Source organism: Bison bison, unplaced genomic scaffold, assembly GCF_000754665.1.
Source record: "Bison bison bison isolate TAMUID 2011002044 unplaced genomic scaffold, Bison_UMD1.0 scf7180017864530, whole genome shotgun sequence".
Taxonomy (NCBI): Eukaryota; Metazoa; Chordata; class Mammalia; order Artiodactyla; family Bovidae; genus Bison; species Bison bison.
In genome coordinates this window covers 4788593-4811967 of record NW_011495080.1, presented here as the reverse complement: position 1 = coordinate 4811967, position 23375 = coordinate 4788593, and the positions used below count along the sequence as shown (strand labels likewise).

The window sequence follows — 23375 nt, the reverse complement described above, 5'->3', positions numbered from 1 at the left end:
GTGTTACTCATTTCTAGTACTTATTTATCTTATAACTGGAAGTTTGTGCCTCTGACCACCTTCCTCCAATACCTCCACCATGCCACATCCCCCCACACCTGCCACCTCTTGTAACCAGAAATCTTGTCTTTTTCTACAAGCTTGGTGTTTTGTTTTTTGCTATAGATATGACATATAAGTGAGATCATACAGACTTGTCTTTCTTTGTCAAATTTATTACCCTTAGCATAATGCCTTCAACATCCACCCACACTGCAGCAAACAGTAGGATTTCCTTGGGTTTTTTGATAGCTGAATAATATTCGACTGCATCACAACTTCTTTATCCATTATCTACTGATAGAAACAGGTTGTTTCCATGTTTTGACCATTATAAATAATCCCACTATGAACATGTAGATGTATTTTTCAACTTCGTGGGTTTTTTTCCTTTGGATATATTCCCAGAAGTGGAATTGTTGGATGATATAACAGTTCTGTTTTTAATTTCTTAGAATCCTCCATACTGTTTTCCATAGTTACTACACCAATTTAATAATCCCACCAATAGTGCACAAGGGTTCCCTTTTCTCCACACTTATGCAGTATTTGTTATCTCCTGTTTCTTTGATGATGGCCATTCTAACAGGTATGAGGTAATATCTCATTGTAATTTTAATCTGCATTTCCCTGATGACTAGTGATATTGAATATCTTTTCATATATCTGTTGGCCATTCATATATCTTTGAAAAAATGTCTATTAAGATCCTTTGTCCATTTTTTAATTGGATCTTTTTCTTTGCTTCTGAGTTGCATGAATTCTTTATATACATAGGATATTAAACCCTAATCAGAAACATGGTTTGCAAATATTTCTTTCCCATTCTCTAGGTTGTTTTTTTCACTTTGTTGGCTTCTTTTGTTGTACACAAGCTTTTTAGTTTGATGGAGTCCCACTTGTATATTTTGTTGCTTGTACTTTAGGTACAATTTCCAAACACTAATTATCAACACTGATGTTATGGAGCTTTTTATCCTATGTTTTCTTTTGAGAGGTTCATGTTTTCTTTTACTTCAGTCTTTAATCAATTTTGAGTTAATATTTGTGAGTGGTATATGACAGGGGTCTAGTTTTTATTCCTTGACATATGAATATCCAATTTTCCCAGTACCATTTATTGAAGAGACTTTCTCCACTGAACATTCTTGGCTCCCTTGTCAAACATTATTTGACTGTATGTGCTTGGGTTTAATTCTGGGCTCTCAATTCTGTTTCACTGGTCTATGTGTCTATACCATAGATAGCACCATACTGTTTTAATTATTATAGCTCCAGAGTATAGTTTGAGATCAGGAGATATGACACCTCCTGCTTTGCTCTTCTTTCTCAGGATTCCTTTGGCTATTCATGGTCTATTGTGGTTCCAAAAATTTTTAGAAGTGTGTTTTTTTTCCCTCTCTTTTCCCCCCTATTTTTATATTAAAAAATACCATTGGAATCTTGATATGGACTGCAAAAAATCTATAGATGACATTTGTTAGTATCGCCATTTTAGAAGCATTAATTCTTCCAATCAGTGAATACCTTTCCATTTATTTGTATCTTCTTTGATCCCTTTCATCAATGTCTTATAGCTTTCAGAGGAGAGATCTCTGATCTCCTTGGTTAAAAATATTCCTAAGCATTGTATTGTTTTTTAATGTTACTATGAAGTGAAGTGAAAGTTGCTCAGTCGTGTCTGACTCTCTGTGTCCCCAAGGACTATACAGTCCATGGAATTCTCCAGGGCAGAATATTGGAGTGGGTAGCCTTTCCCTTCTCCAGGGGATTTTCCCAACCCAAGGATTGAACTCAGGTCTCTTGTATTGCAGGCGGATTGTTTACCAGCTAACCCACAAGGGATAGATGGGATCAATTTCTTTTTTAGAAAATTCACTGTTAGTGTATAGAAACACTACTGATTTTTGTATGTTAATTTTGTATTCTGCAACTTTATTGAATTTGTTGATCAATTCTAACAGTTTTCTTGGTTGGGTTTTTAAGATTTTCTACATACAAAATCCTAAACAAACACACAAAAGTTCTTAATGATCAGATTAAAACTCTAACTAGCTGGGCCTGGAGATAAACTGTCTCTACTTTTTAGGACACCAAGCACAGCAGGAGCCCAACTCAGGGAAGCTCCTGTGCTAGAAGCGGAAGGCGAAGAAACCCAGCGCGGGGGAAGGCCCATCGTACTGGAAACCGGGACAGTGAAAACCGAACTCAGCAGAAAGCTCACGCGGCCCAGTCTCAGATTCCAGAAGACCTCCGGTTAAGGTAAGAGGTCCTCACCCCTATGGCTGGAGGGACCTTTACAATCTCTCGTTTCTTGTTTCCTTGAACTTCCCGCAAACAGGCGGGTGGCAGGGGCACAATTGAGGGACTCTGGAGAGGCTACTCCTCAGCATGTCCCAAGGGCGCTATCTGCTGAGCCCCAGTAGCTGTTACCCAAGCCGGTGCGGGTTCTTCTGTCCTTTCTCTTCTCTGTGCCAAGGATCAGACCAATGAAACTGCGAGCACCGGTCAGATATTTAGCAAATTTTCCAGCGGGCTATGAAGGGGATTCCTTGGCACATTTTTCCCACTGCTTTTTCCTCCTGTCCTTCAGCTCTCTCCCGTGACTCAAGCCCAGCCAAAACTAATGAAACTCAGGCTCTGATGTCTCATTGCAAAAATTCATTGAGAGACAAAGCGATAAGAGGTGGATTTGCTAGGATCCAGAGAGAAGCCACACTTCAGGATGTAAACCATTGCCGAGGGCAAGGGCTGGGGCCATGGAATTAGGCCTGGCTAGGTTTTGTGGAGAAGGCAATGGCACCCCACTCCAGTACTCTTGCCTGGAAAATCCCATGGACGGAGGAGCCTGGTAGGCTGCAGTCCATGGGGTCGCAAAGAGTCAGACACGACTGAGCGACGTCACTTCACTTCACAAGAAGACAAAACTCTTTAGTTTTGAAGAATCCTTTCTCCTTTAGTTTTGACATTAATCAAGAGGAAGAGGCTCGGTCAGGCCCAATATTACCTCTGATTTGTTCATGCCTTCTTCCTTCCATCCCTCACACTTCCAGCCACTTATTCACGTATCCAACTTCTTAACTGAGCTCCTACTAGGCACTCATTATACTGAGTTAGGTGATATGAGGAAAGAGGCATAATAGAGAGTAATAACTTGCTATTTTTAAAAATAATTTGCTAAATACGTTAACATTTTCTTTTCCTGAATAAATGATACATGTACACAGCGTAAGACTCAGGAACAAAGAGTACACAGGACAAAGTCACTTTCCGTTTCTCCTACTTCCCAGTTTTTTGTGTGCTCTTCCAGAGAAGGTATTAGTTCAAAAGCAGAGCGGTGCTGCCTATTTCAGAAGAGGTAACTCTCTGCAGCTGGAGTGATCAAGCAAGGCGCCTCCGATGACCTTCCACTATGGACAGAATACACAGACAGAAGGACTGGAGGGGGGGGGGATGAGGTGAGGAAGAACTGGGAAAGACTCAGAGGAGGGCACAAGCCCATTATGCACGGGATGAAGAATGAAGGAGAGACAGGCCCGGCTAGAGGAAAGGACGGACTTTCCGGACGCACCAAGGAAAAGAGTATAAAAAGGGCCCCCTGTGAATGTTAGGCTGGGATTCGTCCTTGTTGGCCACTGAAAAAACCTGGGAATCCAACAATTTTTTTTTTCTTGACAGGAAAATGTCATTTAGAAAGGTTACCCTGACATCCTTAACACAACGGCTTCAATGGAGAAGTGTGTGGAGGCAGGAAAACCAAGAGGAGGCAGATTAGAAATGAAGCCAGGCTGGGAGCAAGAAACAGTGATAAAAAGACAGCGGAAAGGGGAGAAAGCAGTGATGGAACCTCAGGCATGAGGGCTCCTCACTGACAGGGAGAAAGGCGGTGTGACCAAAAGACACAGGCAAGTCAGTGAGAGGAGTCATTTTGGGAATAAGAAAGATGACTCTAATTTTGGGTCTGAGACGATGATGAGACATCCCAGAAGGAAAGGTCCAGAGGGAAGTTGCAGGCTTGGGAAAGAGCTCAAAGGTCTTTACAGATAAAGATTTAAGGATAGAGATGAAGAAAGGGGGCTGAAATAAAGGGGATGAAAAGGAAGAGGAGGACAAATAAGCATCCTGGGTCATAGGAGCACAGGGGGAAAAGCGTACCCTAAAGGTTATCCTAAAGTGTCCATGATGGCAGGTTTCTAAGAAGCCTATGTCCACAGGGCACAAAAGATATAAAAGCAGACTAAGCAGTGTGTAGAGGACGCATATAGAAATGGTCAGAAAAACAATGATGCAGTCAAAGAGGAAGTGAATCAGAAAAGCTAGACGCGTCTAGAGAAAACTGAAAAGACAAAGCAGATCAAGCGGAAGACTCCACTCGGCAGAGAATCGTCTTGCAGAATTAACACCAGAACGTGAGGCTTCTCTCAAACCCATCACTCAAGTATGAGCTCTCTATTTGTTTGAAAGCTTAAAAATCGAGCACTTACCATGTAAAAGTGAGACCAGGCAATGCCACAGTTGTCATTTATCCTCACACCCTTGTGACTTGATCCATGAAAGTCTCTCCAACTATAGAGGCAGGAAGCTCTATAAACTCCACATACACAGACAACCTTGCCACAACATTAGTTGTTAATACAAAACGGAAGTCAGTGTAGAGAGATCTACACTGAGGTTATGCAAGGGCACTTAGATACTAAAGAAAATGATCACTTTGCAGGTTACAATCTGTTACCTGCCTGCTCAAAACCACATAGCTGTGCCTCATTCTACAATTCAGGTCTCACAGTGATAGCAACAGTCGTGTGACCATGTACCTCTTTTCCAGTGTTACAAAATGATCCACAGTGACCACAATATAACTGAAAGCAACTGCTAAAAGTATTGGCAAGAGTCTAGGGAACCTTTTTACTGTTCTCCTCCCTGTAACCCTGACCAAATACAGAAGGGTAATTTTTCAGCCCGGTCATGTAATGCTAAGAATGTCAGACACTCTTAAGAGAGACAAGCTGGGCCTTGGATGGTGTGAGGATCATGGGCCAGTCTACCAGGAAGACACTAAAAGAACATTTTTGAACAAATATAAAACATGAAAGAAGTAACCAGTCACAAAATACTTTGCTATGTGTATTAAAAACTGCATCCTCAAAGAGTGCACGGCCGTTCACCTGACTCCCAGGCGACTCCCTGAAGACACAGGGGGCGAGGCTGTGTTGTCCAGGGCTGGTCTACACGTACACATGCTGTCAAACTGCACTCGGCTGCCACCAGTGGGTGGTGGAGGCGGTACAAGACCACCTCATTTCTGTCAGAGACATTCACAGACACGATGTCAGGTTGAAATTTTTTTTCAATGAACAAACTGGTAAAAACATTTCGTGTTTTTACTGTATCACAAGTATGCAATAAAAACCTGTCCCAATCCAGGAGCAAGGACCTCTGGGTGGAGGGCTCCTGAGGCCTGACAGGGTCTGTATCAGTCAGCTTCCACGTATAGGTTTTTTAAGTCGCTGCTGTTGGGCTGAATTTCAACTCCGCATAAATTTAACGCTGCATAAATTAACATAGGAAATTCCCCAAAGAATGAGGGAAAAGATTTGCAAGTTATAAAAAATTGCTTCCTTCATTTAAGGAACTGCTAACACTTAATCTTAATGTGGAGAAAGAAATTCCTGGCATTTGCTCATCATTCACGTAGTGGGGCCTGCGGAAACGCCTTTATCAACAGCTGGGTAAATTACCCAAAGGAGAGACTGGTTCAGGCACCCAACACAGCTCTTTTCCTAAGTCTCTCTGATCCCGGCCACTGAGGAAGAAGCTGGCAAAGCACCATGTCAGACAGGAGCAGGGCCCCTGGGGACAAGAGGACGCATGTCATTTCCATTGATTAAGATGATCTAAAGGTCTTCCTCAAATATTTTAGTTACATAGTGATCTCATCAACTGCTTTCTTGGAGGGGTGGGCCACCACTAGCAGCATGTGAGCAACTGGTCCTCTCCATATATGTAAGAGGAATTACGGTAACCCTGGGTTACTCACAACTATCCTGACAATAAAAGTACTGTTCCTGGTCTTTATGGGGAAAAAAAAAAAAAAAAAAAAGATACCAGACTTTCCTGGTGGCCCAGTGGTTAGGAATCCACCTGCCAATGCAGGGGGACACAGGTTCGATCCCTGGTCTGGGAAGATTCCACGTGCCGCTGGGCAAGTGGGCCTGTGCACCACTACAACTGAGCCCGAGCACCCTGGAGCCAGTGCTCAGCAACAAGAGAAGCCACTGCAATGAGAAGCCAGTTCAATGCACAGCAACAGAGACCCAGTGCAGCCAGGAAAAAAAAAAAAAAATTACCACTCAGAGTGCTTGTCTCTGTGAGCTTACCCAGAATCTCACCAGGATTTCAAAAGACCTAGTAAAGCTGGGTTATGGAAGAAGGAAGGCTTACCAGGGAAAGGTTTACCTGGAAACAGAAACGTGTCCTGACAAACCTGAGTTTTCACTACAGAGGGACAGGAAAAGTGGGAAGCGGAAGAGAATGGAACTCTGAGGAGGAACAGGGAGTGAGAGAGACAGGAGGAGAAGACTGTGAGAAGTAAGAGAAAGTAATCAATAAATTCAATTTATGAGAAGCACAAAGCATGCCTTGTCTGTGTGCCAAGTACTATTCCTGGCCACCTGAAAATCCGATTAGCTAACTTATTTTGTTTTCAGTATCTGTCTCTTCCCCCCAGCAAGTGCTGTTCTTTATTCTTCCTTCTTGGAGGAAATGCAGGTTAATTTTTTTATGCCTGGGTCTAGTTTCATCTCTTCTTATGACAAATGCTCTCTGTGTGATATTCACATTAAGTTACAAGTAATTAACTGTTTATACAACCTGCTGTAATAACAGACAAAACACTAACATACTGCACTTCTAACTCTTGAGGCATAAACACTAGAAAAGAAGTGCCTATTAAGAAAAATAAGAGTCTATTAGTCTATTACCACAGTAATATTTCTTCTATTAAAACCAGATTTTTTTTTTTTTTAAGAAAATGTCATAAAGCAACTATTACTTTCAAAAGGTGCTTTAGAAAAGGACTCCTGTGACAGAAGAGGCTGGAGTAGGAAATCTAAACTTTGGAATTTCATTTGCTTTGACATGACTCCAAATCTGAAGGGGTGTCCCATGGAAGGATGGGAATGCCCTCCTCAATGCCCATGCGTCCTCCTCAGGATAAATGGCCCATTAGGTGATTAAGAAACCTCATTGTGAGTGAATGAAAGTCGCTCAGTCGTATCCAATTCTTTGCGACCCCGTGGACTATACAGTCCATGGAAGTCTCCAGGCCAGAATACTGGAGTGGGTAGCCTTTCCCTTCTCCAGGGGATCTTCCCAACCCAAGGATTGAACCCAGGTCCCCCACATTGCAAGCGGATTCTTTACCAGCTGAGCCAAAAGGGAAGCCCAAGAATACTGGAGCGGGTAGCCTTTCCCTTCTCCAGAGGATCTTCCTGACCCAGGAATCGAAGCGGAGTCTCCTACATTGCAGGTGGATTCTTTACCAACTGAGCTATGAGGGAAGCCCCAAGACTAACGTCATTAGGTGGTGATGATAAACAAGCCTTCAGACACAATAAGAGCAGGCTCCCTTTTAAAGCCTTCTCAGGAGGTGAACCTTTCTGGTTTATCTTGGTGCTCCCTGAAGGTGGGCATGTGTGTGCACTGGAAGCAACAGCCTAAGGAGAGGGTCTCTGATGTGGGTCAGGGGAGGGGAGCGGGTACCTGGGAGCAGCAGAGCCAAGGAAGGGTCCAGTCACAAGTGTGAGCTGGCCAGGGGGCTGTTACCTCGCCTGGGTGCCCTTTCCTCCCTCCCGCCCAGGAAAACCGGATGTGGCTCCCCATTTGGCAGGACCTCTAGCTGCAATGGCTTCCCAGGTGGTAAAGAACCCGCCTGCCAACACAGGTGACATAATGAGACTTGGATTCCACCCCTGGATTGGGAAGATCCCCTGGAGGAGAACATGGCAATCCACTCCAGTATTCTTGCCTGAAGAATCCCATGGACAGAGGAGCCTGGTGGGCTACAGTCCATAGGGTCGCAGAGAGTCAGACACAAGTGAAGCAACTTAGCGCACAGGCACAGCTGCAGTGGGGCAAGAGGATGGGAGAAAGGCACTTCTTTTTCAGAGGCTCCTGACCTCTAAGACATCTGATTTATTGCTGAGGCTGAGAACGGAGCTAGTCAGTCTGATGAGACTGCTGCAGGTGGCTCAGACCCAGGAGGCTGTGACTGGCAGCTCTGCCTCTCCTGAGAGTGGGGAGTCAGACTTGGCAAGATCTCTGAGGCTAAAGACCTCTCACGTGGTTCAGGCCAATGGGGCTCTAGAGCTATGGTTCTCAGACTCCATGGGCACATGAGGAATCTGTTGGGAGTTCAGATGTTCAGGTCCCACCTCAGATTCTTGGGGATGGACCAGGCACGTGCATTTTAAAGACATTCCCCCAGTGATTCTGATCATCCATGTCTGTGATCTGACATTACAGGGAACAGCGTACTGAGTCTGGCATTATCAAGTCATTCTGGTTTGGACTCTGTCCCATCTACAGACCTCTGAAACCCTTGGGGTGCTAATTTTTCCAAGTTAAGAGATGTGATTAGGTTATGTGATTTCTATGTCCTTTGAGCTCTAACAGCTTGAGTCTATGAAACCATTTGCATGTAATTTATAGCTCATCTTAAAACAACGATAAAACACAACTTGCTCTGAACACTAGGTTTTTCTTCCAAGAATTCTGATTTCTAAAGTGAAAGCTACTGATATGGTTTCAGGTGCTCTTCATACTCAAATAACAGGGATGTATGTCCTCGATCCCTGATCTAGTGTAAATCCAAGTACAAGGGGAGATAAATCCACTGTTCTCAAGAACACCGACACGTCGTGCCATGGCAAATTCCTCTACAGGCACTGATCTTGAGGTCTTCTATGTTGAGGACAACCACAGACTGGGGTGTTGCTTATATTTTCAAAACAAAGAATCAGGTACACTAGTCTTGGAACAGAGTCACTTCATATTAGGATCTGGCTTCATTTATCAGGTCAAATAACTTTCTGATCTCCTCAAAGAGGTCAGCGGAAGCACAAAGGCCTAAGTGAGAGCGGGGCTGACTCACTGATAAGATGTCCTCATTTCAGTCCTTCCTGTAGCTGAGCTGCTTGCCTGGTCACCGCCCCACTACCCACTTGTTGATTTAAATCTTGGCTCCAGTTCAGGAGTTCTGTCTAGCCTCCACCATCTGACTCCAGCCTCCTCGCTCACCTCTGGCCCATGGGCCTCTCCTGGGTCAGGCCTTTATTTCCAGTCTGGTCTTTCCTTGGCTCTCCTGAGCCGGCTTCCTGCTCTGTTTCCACAATCCCTTACCACCCACGGTCCATGGTGCATGGGGTGGAAGCCAGCCCAGGGCAGAGAAGCCTGGGGCCAGCTGAGGGATGTAGCCTGCTTTCTCCAATGCAGCTTACTAGTCGGGGGGCTCCATTCTGCCAGGCAGCGCTGAGAGCACCATTATTCACTCCACTGACTTTGGAGAAACTGTGAGACTCTTTTTGCCCCCTCCCAGTTCATTCTGCTACCCTGGCTTCCTCGGGGCTGCCAGGAGTACCTGCTTTAGCGAAGGACCAGTCAACACACGGACCAATCAGAAGCATGGCTCTCCTTCCAGAGGGGAAGCTCAAGGCTGATAGCAAAATCTAAGAAGTAAAGGCACGAATGCTGGAAGTCACTGAAGCAGAGACGCTGCTTGTGCCAAAGAGCCTGTGTCTCTCACTGCAAAGGTGCTCAGGAGCCTGGGCACTCGTGTGCTTGGCCGCTTGCTCTCAGACATGGAATACATAAGAGCTACGAGGCCTTAGTGGACCACTGAGCTCAAATCCTTAATTCACCAAAGGAGAAACTGAAGCCCAGGTCACTGTGACTAGAGTGGAGTGTTCCAGCAGTCCCCATAAACTTCCTGCTCCGGTGAGCACAGGATGTTCAAGAATCGAGCCAGCTTCTGTACCTTTCTGTCAATAGCAGCAGGGCTGGGAAAGAGCTGGAAAGCTTAGAATTGCTACCCGCTAAGCTGCTACATTCTGCAAATAAACTGAGGGGCAATGAAGGGGGTCCCAGGGAGCAGGGCAGTGCAGGCTGGGGAGCAGGCCCGTTCTACACACCCGCTGTGTAAGCGGGACTTGGGCACGTTTTGGCCCACTAGTGGGCCAGGACTACTGGCTTCCCGCTGCCCCTCCCTCCCATTCTCCTGTAAGGTACGTGAAAGCAAGAGTGAATGTGAATCAGGCTTTGCCGGTAAGAACAGGTAATTCAATCTTGAAGAGTTTATAGAACGCTCTAAGGCTTAAAAAAAAACAAAAAGCTATGAGGCTAAGCAGATATGAGAAATGAAAGACACAGAAGTCTATCAATCAATGTCCTCCTATATTTTTAAATGCTGGATTTCATAAAGCTAGCCAGTAGCTTTTAGGTCTTAGCAGTAATAATTACAGCAATTTAATATCTCTTTACCATTATGAAGAAAACATAACTTAATATATTGGAAGTAATGGTCTAAAATGTCTCGTCTTGACCATGAGGAATTGTTTAAGACTAGCTGAAGAAAGACTGATGTGAATTAAGTGGATGAATAAGAAACAAAAAGTAAGGCTAAGGAATATCCGGAAATTTTCTTATCAGTGAAATCTATTAGTCTGGAGAACAATGCCCCAAGGGAACCAGTGAAAGCCCAATCTTATGAGTCATTTAAAAGTGGAGTGGATTTGGCTATTGGAAGTATTCCAAGGGGAAAACACTTGTGCTGCACAGGAAATGGACAACATGACCTAATGGGTTGCTGTTATGTTTAGTATCTTAGCATGTTCAACTTGTTCTTTGGATTTAACAAGGAAATGTAAGAAGAGGTGTTGACTGGTCAGGAACTGTAACCACAAATGAAGGGTCGGGACCAGGTATCCTGCCCAAAGTCTCCAACAACAGGCGCAGAACGGGGGTCACAAAGTCAGGCTAACTTCACACACATGGGAAAACGTGGTGTTGGTGGGAAAGTGAGCGCTCAGGAAACACTGGCCATTCTGGCATGGCCTTAAAACGGGACAGCGCTCAACTGCACCTTTGGCTTTCGTCGTCACAGCCCCACCCCTCTATTTGTTACTTTCAGTCTCAAAGAGGACTTCATTCAGTCTTCAGGTTTTCCCCTTTCACTTCCTTCGTTATTGTCCTTCCCTCACCACCTTATTTCTGTGTTCCTGGATGTCTCTCCACACACCCAACTCAAAAGCCAAACACTATTTTTAAATGTGTTGTTTTATGGCAGGCTCTGTCTTGGTCTAGTTGTTAAATTTACCATCATGGCTTCCCTGGGTCTCAATTCTCTCAACTGTAAAATGGTGAAAATAAAACCATCTCTATTTACATCTCAAGTTGTCATAAAAAAACAAATAAGAGAATGGATGTGAAATGACCTTGAAATCTAAATCTATAGACATACAGGGTGTTACCGGTACTTCCCATTTCAATGCCGCTCATCTTAGGTTTAAAAGGTTTTGTGGACATATCATTTTAATACTACCTAGTGTTATATACTCCAATTCTAATACTCGAATATAACAGCTGTGAAAACAACAGGCACCAGAAACACACTCACTGAAAATAGCATTATATTACACTGCAGAGGAGAGGGGTGGGGAGGACGGGAGGTCCCCTTAGGAATCACTAGTAGTGATTTGCTGCTTTTGGCCAATAAGTTGGTTTTGGCACAGTTGAGGCAAGAAAGGAAAAACGTTAGACTTCCTGAATATTCTACAGAAATGGAATCCTCACAACACTGTAAATGATATGACCTCACTTCACAAGGCTCAGGGCTACAGAGCCAGTAAAAAACAGGGCCTGGATACAAACCCAGATTTGCCCAGTTCAAACCCTCTGCTGTACCATGTGGTATATTTGATTTTGTCACAAGTTAATTTTGTTTTACTCTATGAATGTGGGCTACTGATCTCACCAGGTGGTGTGTACACAGTTCAACACAACCCAGACAATCAGGACGGAGTCAACACTCTGGACGCCATTGCAGGCACTGCTTCAGTGATGCTACAGATCACATCGTGGACATGGGCACCTGTGTTACAAGACACCGGTGTCGAAATATACACTTTGCCCCGCCATTCTCTGCACTGACTACCACCATCACCTGGATACAGCACCTACATCAAGCTAGAAAAATCCATGAATCCAACTTACAGGTTCCATGTGCTTTAGTCAGTACTGATATAGATGGTTGGAGATTGTTAAGAGCATATCAGAAGCTATTTTTAATTAATAAAATGAACTTAACATTAGCAACATTGCTTCTACCAAAAACCTTGAAAGAAAGGAATTTCTGGCACACTATGGATAGTCAGACAAGCGCCACAGGAGCAGAACAGATAAAAGCCTCAAGCCACAAGATCTTTAATGACAACACAGGCTTTTAATAAATCTTGGTTCCAGTTTTTTACACTAGTTTTGCTGTTATTTTCCAGCTATCCAGACAATACTGACCCTCCCATATTTCCAGCATGTTAGAAATTTATACTAACTGGCATTATCATAACTACAGCAAATTAGACTGCAGGAAGGCATGCTGTGCAACTCAAACACTAGATTTAGTTGGGTTACAAGGTCAACTCTAGGGAGTTTGTCAGCAGAAAGAACCACAGTTTCCAACAATTTTCATCTCTCAGAACCACCTATATCCAACTGTTAAATCAGTTAAATGATAGGCAATTATGTGACCTGCCAGAATTGTTAATTTGCTTCAGGGTTTATCATTGGCTTTCTAAAGTACATAAATTAGGGAGAACACACGTCCTGTGATCCTCCCATTATTCTGCTATGAAAGATCATACGAAGCATATGGCTATGGTACACAGAAGCAATGGGAACTGCTTCCTAAGCCCATCTCTGGCCTCTCTTTTCCTGCCAACTGAGTGGACTCTACCAACTGGCAGAAGACGGAGAGGTGCGTGCATTTGACGGAGGGGTTGTTTCAGTTTTATGTCTGCCTTTTGTTTTTTTAAACCAGGCTTTCGGCATGACTGCTGCTAAGTCGCTTCAGTCGTGTCCGACTCTGTGCGACCCCACAGACGGCAGCCCACCAGGCTCCCCCGTCCCTGGGATTCTCCAGGCAAGAACACTGGAGTGGGTTGCCATTTCCTTCTCCAATGCAGCAAAGTGAAAAGTGAAAGTGAAGTCACTCAGTCGTGTTCGACTCTTAGCGACCCCATGGACTGCGGCCTCCCACCAGGCTCCTCCGTCCATGGGTTTTCCAGGCAGGAGCACTGGAGTGGGCACCAGCGCCTTCTCCATCGGCATGACGGCTACGTGTTTACGAGCTTGAAGCTGTTGGCCCCTTAATGTGTATCCTTCCTCTTTGCTGGCTTTGACTACTGGCCCAGAATATGGGGCAATGACCTTGACGACACAATTACAGTGTAGAGGACAAAAGTTCAGGGCAACTAGAAAAAGTATTATTTAAGTAAAGTCTTTTTTTTTCTGCAAGTGGAACACAAGGATACTATGGACTCTTCTTACCACCATCTGGATGAAAGCTTAATCAACTCTTGACCGCACAGAGCTTGTCACCCACATTAACCTACCGAGGCCTTCCCAGTGCCCTGGATGGCAGTCCTTCTATTCCTCCGGCGCCCCCGGTAGCTTGCTTCGTACACCCACCTGTTTGGCCTGATTGACGCAGCGCATGTACTGGCTGGCCAAAGCCGAGCAGCTGAGGGTCTGCTGCGTGTTCTGGCGGTAACACTGGAGAATCTGGGCCTGCAGATCAGCACAGACGGGGTGATACTCATACCTCCTGGAAACAAAAACAGGTACCACTGAGACAAATGGGCTTCAACCTGAATGAAGATCAAGGCTAAAAAATACGTAAAGCATCAATATACAAATGTTGCAAATGAAAAGATAATAATTAAAAAAAAAACTTTAAGAGAAATAATTTTCTTTGACCTTTTAAGAAAGATATTCTACAAGATAAGTGACTACCATGAAATTCATTCTATTAACTGACACCCCCATGAGGCTCTCTGGACAGAGAAGCATTGCCACCCAATCCAAAACGTGACTGCATGAATGGAGTCAGTTACACTGCAGCCCAGCAGCTGGGTCGGCAACCTGGGAGCCTATGTTCTCTTCCGCTCCCACCTCCAGTGGGTCACAGAGCTGGAGATCCTGCAGTCCAGTCCTTTCTCCATACTCACTGTTCTTATATTAATTCTTAATCATTTATATCCTGGATTCAAGCCATGAATCTCTGGTCTTGTCTCTTAGCTTTCACCCTCTACTCCTACTCTCCCAAAAGGTTCTTTCTCACAGCCAAGTCTAGACAGCATCTGCATTCCAAATGAAATACATGGTCAACAGGCAGGTCGTTGGGATCAGGTTCCTGTCTACTTTTTCGCCTCAGTTCCCACCCTGTACAAGCTGCAGCCTGACCACATTCCTTCATGTCTTTGGTTCTTCCACATCTCTTCATGTCTTTGCTCCATTGCTCTTGACTTTGGAAATGCTCTGCACTCAAGCCTCACCCTTTTCTATGTATCTGGAAAACACCTGGTTTAGTTGCTAAGTCGAGTCCGACTCTCACGATCCCATGGACTGTAGCCTGCCAGGCTCCTCTGTCCATGGGATTCTCTAGGGAAGAATACTGGAGTCGGTTGCCATTTCCTTCTCTAGGAAAACACCTACCCATCTTCTAACACTTGAGCTAAGTACTGAAGTGTAACCTCTATACGGCTTTCACTAGCTCTCTCCATCCACAGTAGAGTCCGTCATTCCCTTTATGATGACCTCTCGCCTGTATTAACTCTTTCACCGTGTACTGAACACTGACTGTACTACAGTCGACTGTGACTTACTAGCATGCAAATCCCAGGTAAGGACTGCATCTTATTTTCTCTGTGATCTCAGCTATTGACATGGATCCCTCTTATAGAAGGCATGCAATAAATTGTTCAGAATACAAATGAGTGGACAGAAAATTTTTTTCATTTCCTGAGCTAAAATTTTACTAATTATACTTACAAACCTCAAGATTTTAGAGTGCTTTCAGTGAATATGCAGAACATAATGCTTCCAAAAAGCTGACAATATACACTTGAAAAATGGTAACAATAAAATATACCAAATGGATTATACAAACAAAACTGAAATACTCTTGTAAAAATGGTAGAGGAACTTGGATTATAAGGAATAAATACACAGAAAAAATATATATTATTATCACTTTAATCTAGGGAGTCTGTTTTTTTTTAATAGTTTTGTTTAATACAAAAGGTTCTAGACTTTCTTACCAGTTCTTTTCTTGAAATGTAAATTTGTTATTTCCATAGTAATCTTGAAAATAGCATTATTTTAAATTTGATGGGTTCTAAAATACCCCTAGAGAACACAGGAGAAATATTTCTCATCAATAAGGAAACCCCTGGGTGAAGATTTGTCTCCTCATTACTTTTATCCAACACTAAGCTAATATATATATATAGTTAGAATAGAAAACTGAAATGCAAACCACGTTACTGGCCCCTAAGGGAATTTACTTCTTACTACCCTCTGAAAAAGAAGACAGAGAGATAACATTGTACTTTCTCATTCATTACCTTACTGTTTTGCCAAATACCCAAGAACAGAATTTAAATCCAATCCCATCCTAGCTTTAAGATTCTCAAGTTCAGATGTCTGTGAATGTCTCTGGACACGGATTTCCCTAATCCCCTACCATGAACATCAGTATCTAAAAGGAGTCAGCTGTGCTTCAAAGGGTAGAAGCACAGACACGACTGACTGATTACAGCAAGACACACATCTGAACAAATAATAAAATAGGATTAAGCATCAGGTGAGCTGAGACAAGCACATGTAACACTAATGCTTCTAACAGCTGAAGAGGAAGCAGGGTTACATTTCATCCGGGTGCTGAGAACCAACATCCCTCCCATATACCTTGGATTTAAAACAGGGGAAGGGAGATGGGAGAGAAGGCTAGAAGCACCCTCCCCATTAACATGCAGTGAAAGACCGAAAAGAATGAGTTGCCACATACGGCTCATCACAGGAAGATGCTAGAGTACTTTTCCCTTCTAAAAAGACTATTCACAATAGGATTCATTCATCAAACACTATGGGCTCCTCAGAATGGGGTTATTTAAGGTGTAAGTAAGCATTTTATCTTGGGTTCAGCTATTACTCCTGCAAGTTAAAGTCCATGAGTTATTTATGATTTGCAAGGTGTCAAAACATACTTTTGTCACCAGAAATCAATACTACTCACTTCCAGGGCCCTCGATTTCCTGTGTGGTAGTTAGGTCTGTGTGAGAGTGTGTGTGTGTGCACGTGCAAATGCAGACATTTTCTGAAACCCTTTCTGTATACATGTCAGCCTGTATTGATGATTAGATGACAGACTGGGGGAAAGAGAGGATGGGAATCAGCGTAATTATCTTCCAGTTCCTGGACTAGGCTCTGGTATATTTTGCTTGGATTAACCTGTAAGGGCAAAGCTCTGTCTCTGTATTGATCTGCAATGCTTGTTACGCTGCCCTAATGCACTGTTTTCACTTTGGGAAAATGCTAAACGAGATTACTATCTAACATTAGAAGGCCATAAAACCCAAGCATGGCACCTTCCATTCAGGAAAAGGGTTTGAAAGTCATTTCCAATATGCATTATGGTAAACCCTCCATAGAGTCATTGAGTCAGCAATTGATTTTTATTGACTGCTTCCATTCCTGCTTATGGAAAAAGCCACTATTAGGTAAAAATAACACAAGGCAGAATTTCAAGATACCCAAGAAGGAAAATTAAATCTTAGCTGCAAGAGACATTTAAACAATTTAATTTCTTGGTATGAAAAGATTAACAAAAATAAACAGTGAACAACAAAAGAGAAAGATGAAATATTTGGAGAACTCAAAACTATAAAAAAAGAAGTGAGAGAGAGAATAGTTATCCAAAAACATACTTAGCAAAAAGGAATTGGTGGAATAAAGTTGATACATGGAAACATATATTACTCAAAAAAAAAAAAAAAAAAAAAATCCAGTTGAGTGAACCTGAAATTACTGGGGACTTCTGATGGATTCCACCGCCTGTACATCTGTCTGTCTACCCCTTCTGTCCCTCTGTGCTCTCTAGTCCACTCCCAGTCTGTTCCCTGTCTCTTCCCTCTTTCTCACCAGCACGAGAAGCTGGGGCCAAGCCCTCTCCATCCCCATCCCCACCCCTCTTCACCCCGCGGTGGCACTTCAGGCCAAGGACCTCACTCATAGCATCCAGTGGCAGAACTAGAGACCAAATATCTGGATAAAGAACAAAAGCCACAGAAGCACTCTGGTAGGTAGTCTATAGCCAGTAACATATCGATTTTTTCTTGCTAATGTTTAACAAACACTAATATTCATTGAAAAGGTAGCTTAGAAAATACATCCAAGTATTTTTCTTATAACAATGACAGATCCATTGTAGAAACTTCAGGGGGAGGGAATCCCAATTAAGGCTAAGTTCTTAAAATATCATGGTGATGGACAAAAATTATCACTACTGTTTCTGATCATTTCCTTCAAAGAGTTTCCTGTAACTTGGGAATTAACTGGTCAAAGAGAAATGAAGATACTTTGGTAAAAATGAAGTTGAGACAAACAAGCCGTATTCAGAACGCTCTTCTTAAGGCTCTGGTATAATACGTTTCTACCTGGTCGTCTGTTTTAGAGCTATCTGTTGATTTGGCTGCTGCCTTTCCTACTTTCATATCTTAGAAACTTCTTTGATGTGGGTCTGAGCTTTCTATTTCAAGGAAACTACTTACGCATCTTTTCAGTTCTAATATAAACCAAGGATTATGAGGTAATTTCAGAGAAGGGAAAAAAATATGGAGATAGCCCTCCTCACACCACTTAGAAGGCTCAAGAAGTCATATAATAGTGAGCAGGCACAACTTCTGAAGCTCTCAGGAACACAAAAACCATTCTAAGTGGAGGGTGAATACGAGAATGGATACCAGGGTAGCAACCATGCATCCTTTGCGGGATCTGGTGGTCTCATAAAACGATTACCTATTACATTAAAAGCAGGTACATGACACATCCGGGGAGGGAAACGCTGAGTTCTAACTTCTGCAACACAATGCAAAAGCTCTAACTGTAACTCTGTGCTAAAAACGTTTCACTAGATTGTTAAGTCCAGGGTCTTTCTGCTTTTCTTTCACAACACAAAACTAAAACTGCCAAGCATCTTGCCAATATTTAGTAATTCACTAATTTCTCTTATCATGTGTCATAAAGCTATCATAAATGTAATATAAAGGAAGTATTTATCTCAAATGTATTCATTATCTTTTATTAAGTTTTTTCATTTCTAATTTTACTTTAAATTACAATCGTTTTCAGAATAAAATGTAAACAGCCTCTAACAATGCAAGATCTGAAAAACAACTCAATTTCAAGCTTTTCTGACATTCTTAATAACTGCTAACCATCTTTATTAATGATGTTTCTATCTGAGCTGTAATCAAATTTCCACAATTACAGTTTGGAAGCAGCTTAACATCTCCAAAAGCTGCTTGCTTTCTCTACTTCAGTTTGTCTTCATCTACATTTCGCTATAAAATCTTAAAAAGTAAAATAAAAAGACTTTTAAAAATAGTTATTTTACAAAATGAACACTAGCTATGATGTTTGTCTATCACCTCATCAAAAAATTTTTCTCTGTCCCATCAAAAAACCTACAAGCTGTGGAATGAAGACACTCCAGGACCAAATGTTAAATCTAAATCTCCAAAGACTTCATCAGTGTGTAAATGAGACCAAGTCATCTTAACACACACCAAACGACTTTTATTTGAAATATCTCAATAAGGCTTTAAGGCCAGGAAAAGCATCACCAGCACCACGATCATCACCATCCTCAACATGGAAAATCTGACTTTATAATAATTTTAATTAGAAAACTGAGAAAATGTTAATATTGAGCATACACAATGCACTGCCCCTGGATTTCTTTTACTTTAAATACATGCATCTATATAATACTTTGAATTCGTGTGTGTGTGTGTGTATGTTCAGTCGTGTCTGACTTTGTGACCCCGTGGATTGTAGCTCACCAGTCTCCTCTGTCCATGGTATTTCCCAGGCAGGAACACTGGAGTGGGTTGCCATTTCCTTCTCCAGGGGGTCTTCTCAACCCAGAGATCAAACCTGTGTTTCTTACATCTCCAGAATTGGCAGGTGGATTCTCTACCAACTGCACCACCTAGGAAGCCCACTGCACTCATACCAACACAAATTAAAATTACATTAAGTTATTTTACCTAGGAGGCTTTGTGAGTTATTTCCATTTCCCCGATCTTGCTACTTTAGAATATTCACTGAAATTGGGCTAAGGATGGAAAATATGAGAGCTATTTCTTTCAGTTACTCCAACAACAAACATTGAGCCACATTTATCAAGCATGCATTACATGCCACTCACCATGGTAGGTGTTGAATAAGACACGCTCCTTGCCTTCCACTGACTCCCAAACTGGGGGCGGGGAGGGGGCGGGGTTGGCAGCACAGGAGACAAACGTGCACACAGAGTCTTACAGTGAGAACAATAAGTTGTAAACAAAATGCTAAACAGAGCTCTGATTCTGAACGGAACAGAAACTGAATAGTGTTCCAGACAAGTGGACATCCATCACCAGTGAATAGCAAGTGAGGGCTGCCTTTGGGTTCTCTTGAAGTAACTTTCAAGCCAGCAGTAAGATCTGTCCATAGCACCTGGAATATAGAGATAAGGCCCCGAGATGGAGAGAACAGACCTCCTCACACCGTGGAGATACGAATACACCCACAGTCTGGTGACTCCAAGCCTTCTGGATGCTTCTGCTTTCTCTGAGAGCAAAGTTTAGTGCTTATGTTCATGACATCTGCCAGCACAGACGTGGTTTGGAGAGCTGGGAGTAGCCACGTACAGTAAGAGCTTATGAATTCTGAGTTAAGTAGGGGATCCCCTGTAAATAACCAGAGGCCAGGAGCCCGGTTTCAGACCTGTCAACAATAAACAAATGTTGAGACAAGTTTCCAGTTGCTTTGTCTTGGTAGGAGGGCGGTGGTGATAACTTTCAAAATTACTCAGCCTTCATCATATTCCCTACTTAGGGACTGCCTTCTGCAACCACGGAGAAGGAAATGGCAACCCACTCCAGTGTCCCTGCCTGGAGAATCCCATGGACAGAGGAGTCTGGTGGGCTGCAGACCATGGAGTTGCAAAGAGTCGAGCATGACTGAGTGACTAACACTTCTGCAACCACTCTACTGCTTTACTACTTCGTACGGCCAGGAAGGAGAAGACTGGATAAACTGGTCCTAGAGCAAGGCCCAGATCTGGAGGCAGGAGGGAGGTAGGAGGAGCTGCAATAAGATGGGGAAGAACCTTCCAGAATCTGAGGGGACTCCTGGAGAAGAAAGGGAAGGCATTATGGGCCAGAACAGTCCAGATGGAGAGAGAGCAGAGGGACAGGCTGAGCAGCTAACCCACCTGTGAGGAAGGATAAGGGAAAGGGGGGGCTGCAAGTTCCAGCCTACGGGGCTGGAACAAACAGGCATTTGTTTCCAAACTCTGGAAGGGTTCACCATGCATCCTTCCTGCTCAAGTCCTCAGGCTTAGGAGAGGAAGAGCTGGATCCAGCCGATGTGGCTGTCCCCTGCACAGCCAAGGGGACGGCACCAGTGCTGGCAAATCTAGTGGGTTTTTCCTGACAGAGGACACTTGAAATGAGACGAAGACATGCCAAGATCAAGTTGAACACCAGACACAACGTCCCAGAGGTAATCCTTCCATATATGGAGCAATACTTATTTCATAGGATTTATTATCTCATTTTCATCAATGCAATCTAACTATTGTAGTAGCACAGAATCAGAGCATCTTCCAGTTGAGCAGTGTGATACCAGCAGCCTGTGCAGAAATATGGTCAAGCACACACTTTCATGTTAGGCCCCTATTTTTAGGCACTTATAATTTTTCAAAAAGCATTACCCTCTGGGATGAATTGTCTATGCTCCTTTCTCAGTTGAGGAGTGACTGGGGGGTGAGATGTTTGGTGAAATTCCATTTGAGTTACCCAAGCATAAAACTACATGCCCGTACCCTTACCTCTTCCCTGCGGTGATCAAATCTGAGAGTGCTTTTACTAGTAATGTAACTCAAGAACAGCTTAATTTAAAACATTTCAAAACCACCATGTATCTCAGTGACTGTGACACAGTCTAAAAAACTGGATTAAGATCAAATTTTAAGTCTGTAATGAGAGAGCGTGTTATATTACATTTAGGTGATACTCTTCTTTTCACCAACATTTTGAAAGCAAGATCCAAATACTAGGTACACCCAGGGAGGAATGTGTCTGACTCTCTTTAACTGAAAGAACTGCAAATGTATTTACTGCAGTGACAAGTAAAGGATAAAATTATCCACACTGATCTGCCCTAAGTGAAAGTCACTCAGTCGTGTCCAACTCTTTGTGAGACCCCACGGACTATACTGTCCATGGAATTCTCCAGGCCAGAATACTGGAGTGGGTAGCCTTTCCCTTCTCCAGGGGATCATCCTAACCCATGGATCGAACCCAGGTCTCCCGCACTGCAGGTGGATTCTGTACCAGCTGAGCCACAACAGAAGCACGAGAATACTGGAGTGGGTAGCCTAGCCCTTCTGCAGGGTATCTTCCTGACCCAGGAATTGAAGCGGGGTCTCCTGCATTGTGGGCAGATTCTTTACCAACTGAGCTATCAGGGAAGCCCCCAAAGTGTCAGAGTGCTAATAATGAGGAGTGGAAAGAGGGCTAGAGCTGGGCCTTCTGTCTGTTTCCTGTCCTGGTGACAATCTGTAGGGGAGGAGGCTGAGGGTCTGCCCATGGCAAGAGGGAAATCCCAAAGAGGGCGCCCTAGGCCATGCCAGCAAACCTCCAGGAAATGGCCAGGCAGAAAAATGTCACCTGGACATCAGGTGAAGGGGGAGGTAAACATGTGCAGAAACACAAAGAGGGAAAAATATTCATATCTGTAAAAGAAACACCCTCATAAAGCTCACAGGTGGGTCCAGGGTCAGAGTGTACATCAGGAAGTGCTACAGCTGTCCTGAGGAAGTAGCTGAGGGTAATCTACGGAGTCCATGGAGGAGAGGAGACAGGGTCTTGGAAGTCTTACCATCAATGAAGGGTAAAACAGCAAGAGGACACGTAAAAGGTCCACGTGAGCCAAGGCCCAGGTCTCAGTCAAACTGGGCATGTCCAGGGGATCAGGTTGCAGGGAGGCTGGCAGAGGTGAGGTGGTGCTGAAAAGGGAGGCACTGGGATGCGGATGGTCTTCTGACAAGGCAGAAGATACTTAGATTCTGTTCTGCAGGGGAAGACAAGCCACCAACCTTTCTAAATGAGAGAATACATTTACAAAGGTGCTCTCTTAGAAAGCTGACCGGATGTGAATAAAACAGATGGATGAAAGTGGGAAGCATCCAGGCTGGGAGGCCAGTGGAGCTGTGTCCAGCTATAAGGACAGGCAGGAACAGAGGCACTGGGAAGCAAGGATGCGGTACCTGATAGATGTGGACATAAAGAAGGGCAACACACACATGGCTTCAGTTCAGCTAAGTTCAGTCACTCAGTCGTGTCTGACTCTTCGGGACCCCATGGACTGCAGCACACCAGGCCTCCCTGTCCATCACCAACTGCCAGAGTCTATCCAAACCCATGTCCATTGAGTTGGTGATGCCATCCAACCATCTCATTCTCTGTCGTCCCCTTCTCCTCCTGCCCTCAATCTTTCCCAGCATCAGGATCTTTTCAAATGAGTCAGCTCTTTGCATCAGGTGGCCAAAACACTGGAGTTTCAGCTTCAACATCAGTCCTTCCAAAGAACACCCAGGACTGATCTTTAGGATGGACTGGTTGGATCCCCTTGCAGTCCAAGGGACTCTCAAGAGTCTTCTCCAACACCACAGTTCAAAAGCATCAATTCTTCAGCACTCAGCTTTCTTTATAGTCCAACTCTCACATCCATACATGACTACTGGAAAAACCATAGCCTTGACTAGATGAACCTTTGTTGGCAAAGTAATGTCTCTGCTTTTGAATATGCTGTCTAGGTTGCCCATAACTTCCCTTCCAAGGAGTAAGCATCTTTTAATTTCATGGCTGCAATCACCATCTGCAGTGATTTTGGAGCCCAAAAATATAAAGTCAGCCACTGTTTCCACTGTTTTCCCATCTATCTGCCATGAA

The 23375-nt window shown here is 43.6% G+C and overlaps 1 protein-coding gene across 1 annotated transcript in view; it reads right to left on the bottom strand.

Moving 5' to 3' along the window:
• CHCHD3 (coiled-coil-helix-coiled-coil-helix domain containing 3) overlaps nt 1-23375 on the bottom strand; it is a gene marked incomplete at its 5' end in the record, with an annotated part of 295128 nt that overhangs the window by 1012 nt on the left and 270741 nt on the right. Inside the window, one exon of the mRNA XM_010831751.1 lies at nt 13780-13915. Within this exon, the coding sequence (XP_010830053.1) occupies nt 13780-13915 (136 nt within the window). The remainder of the gene's footprint in view (nt 1-13779; nt 13916-23375) is intronic.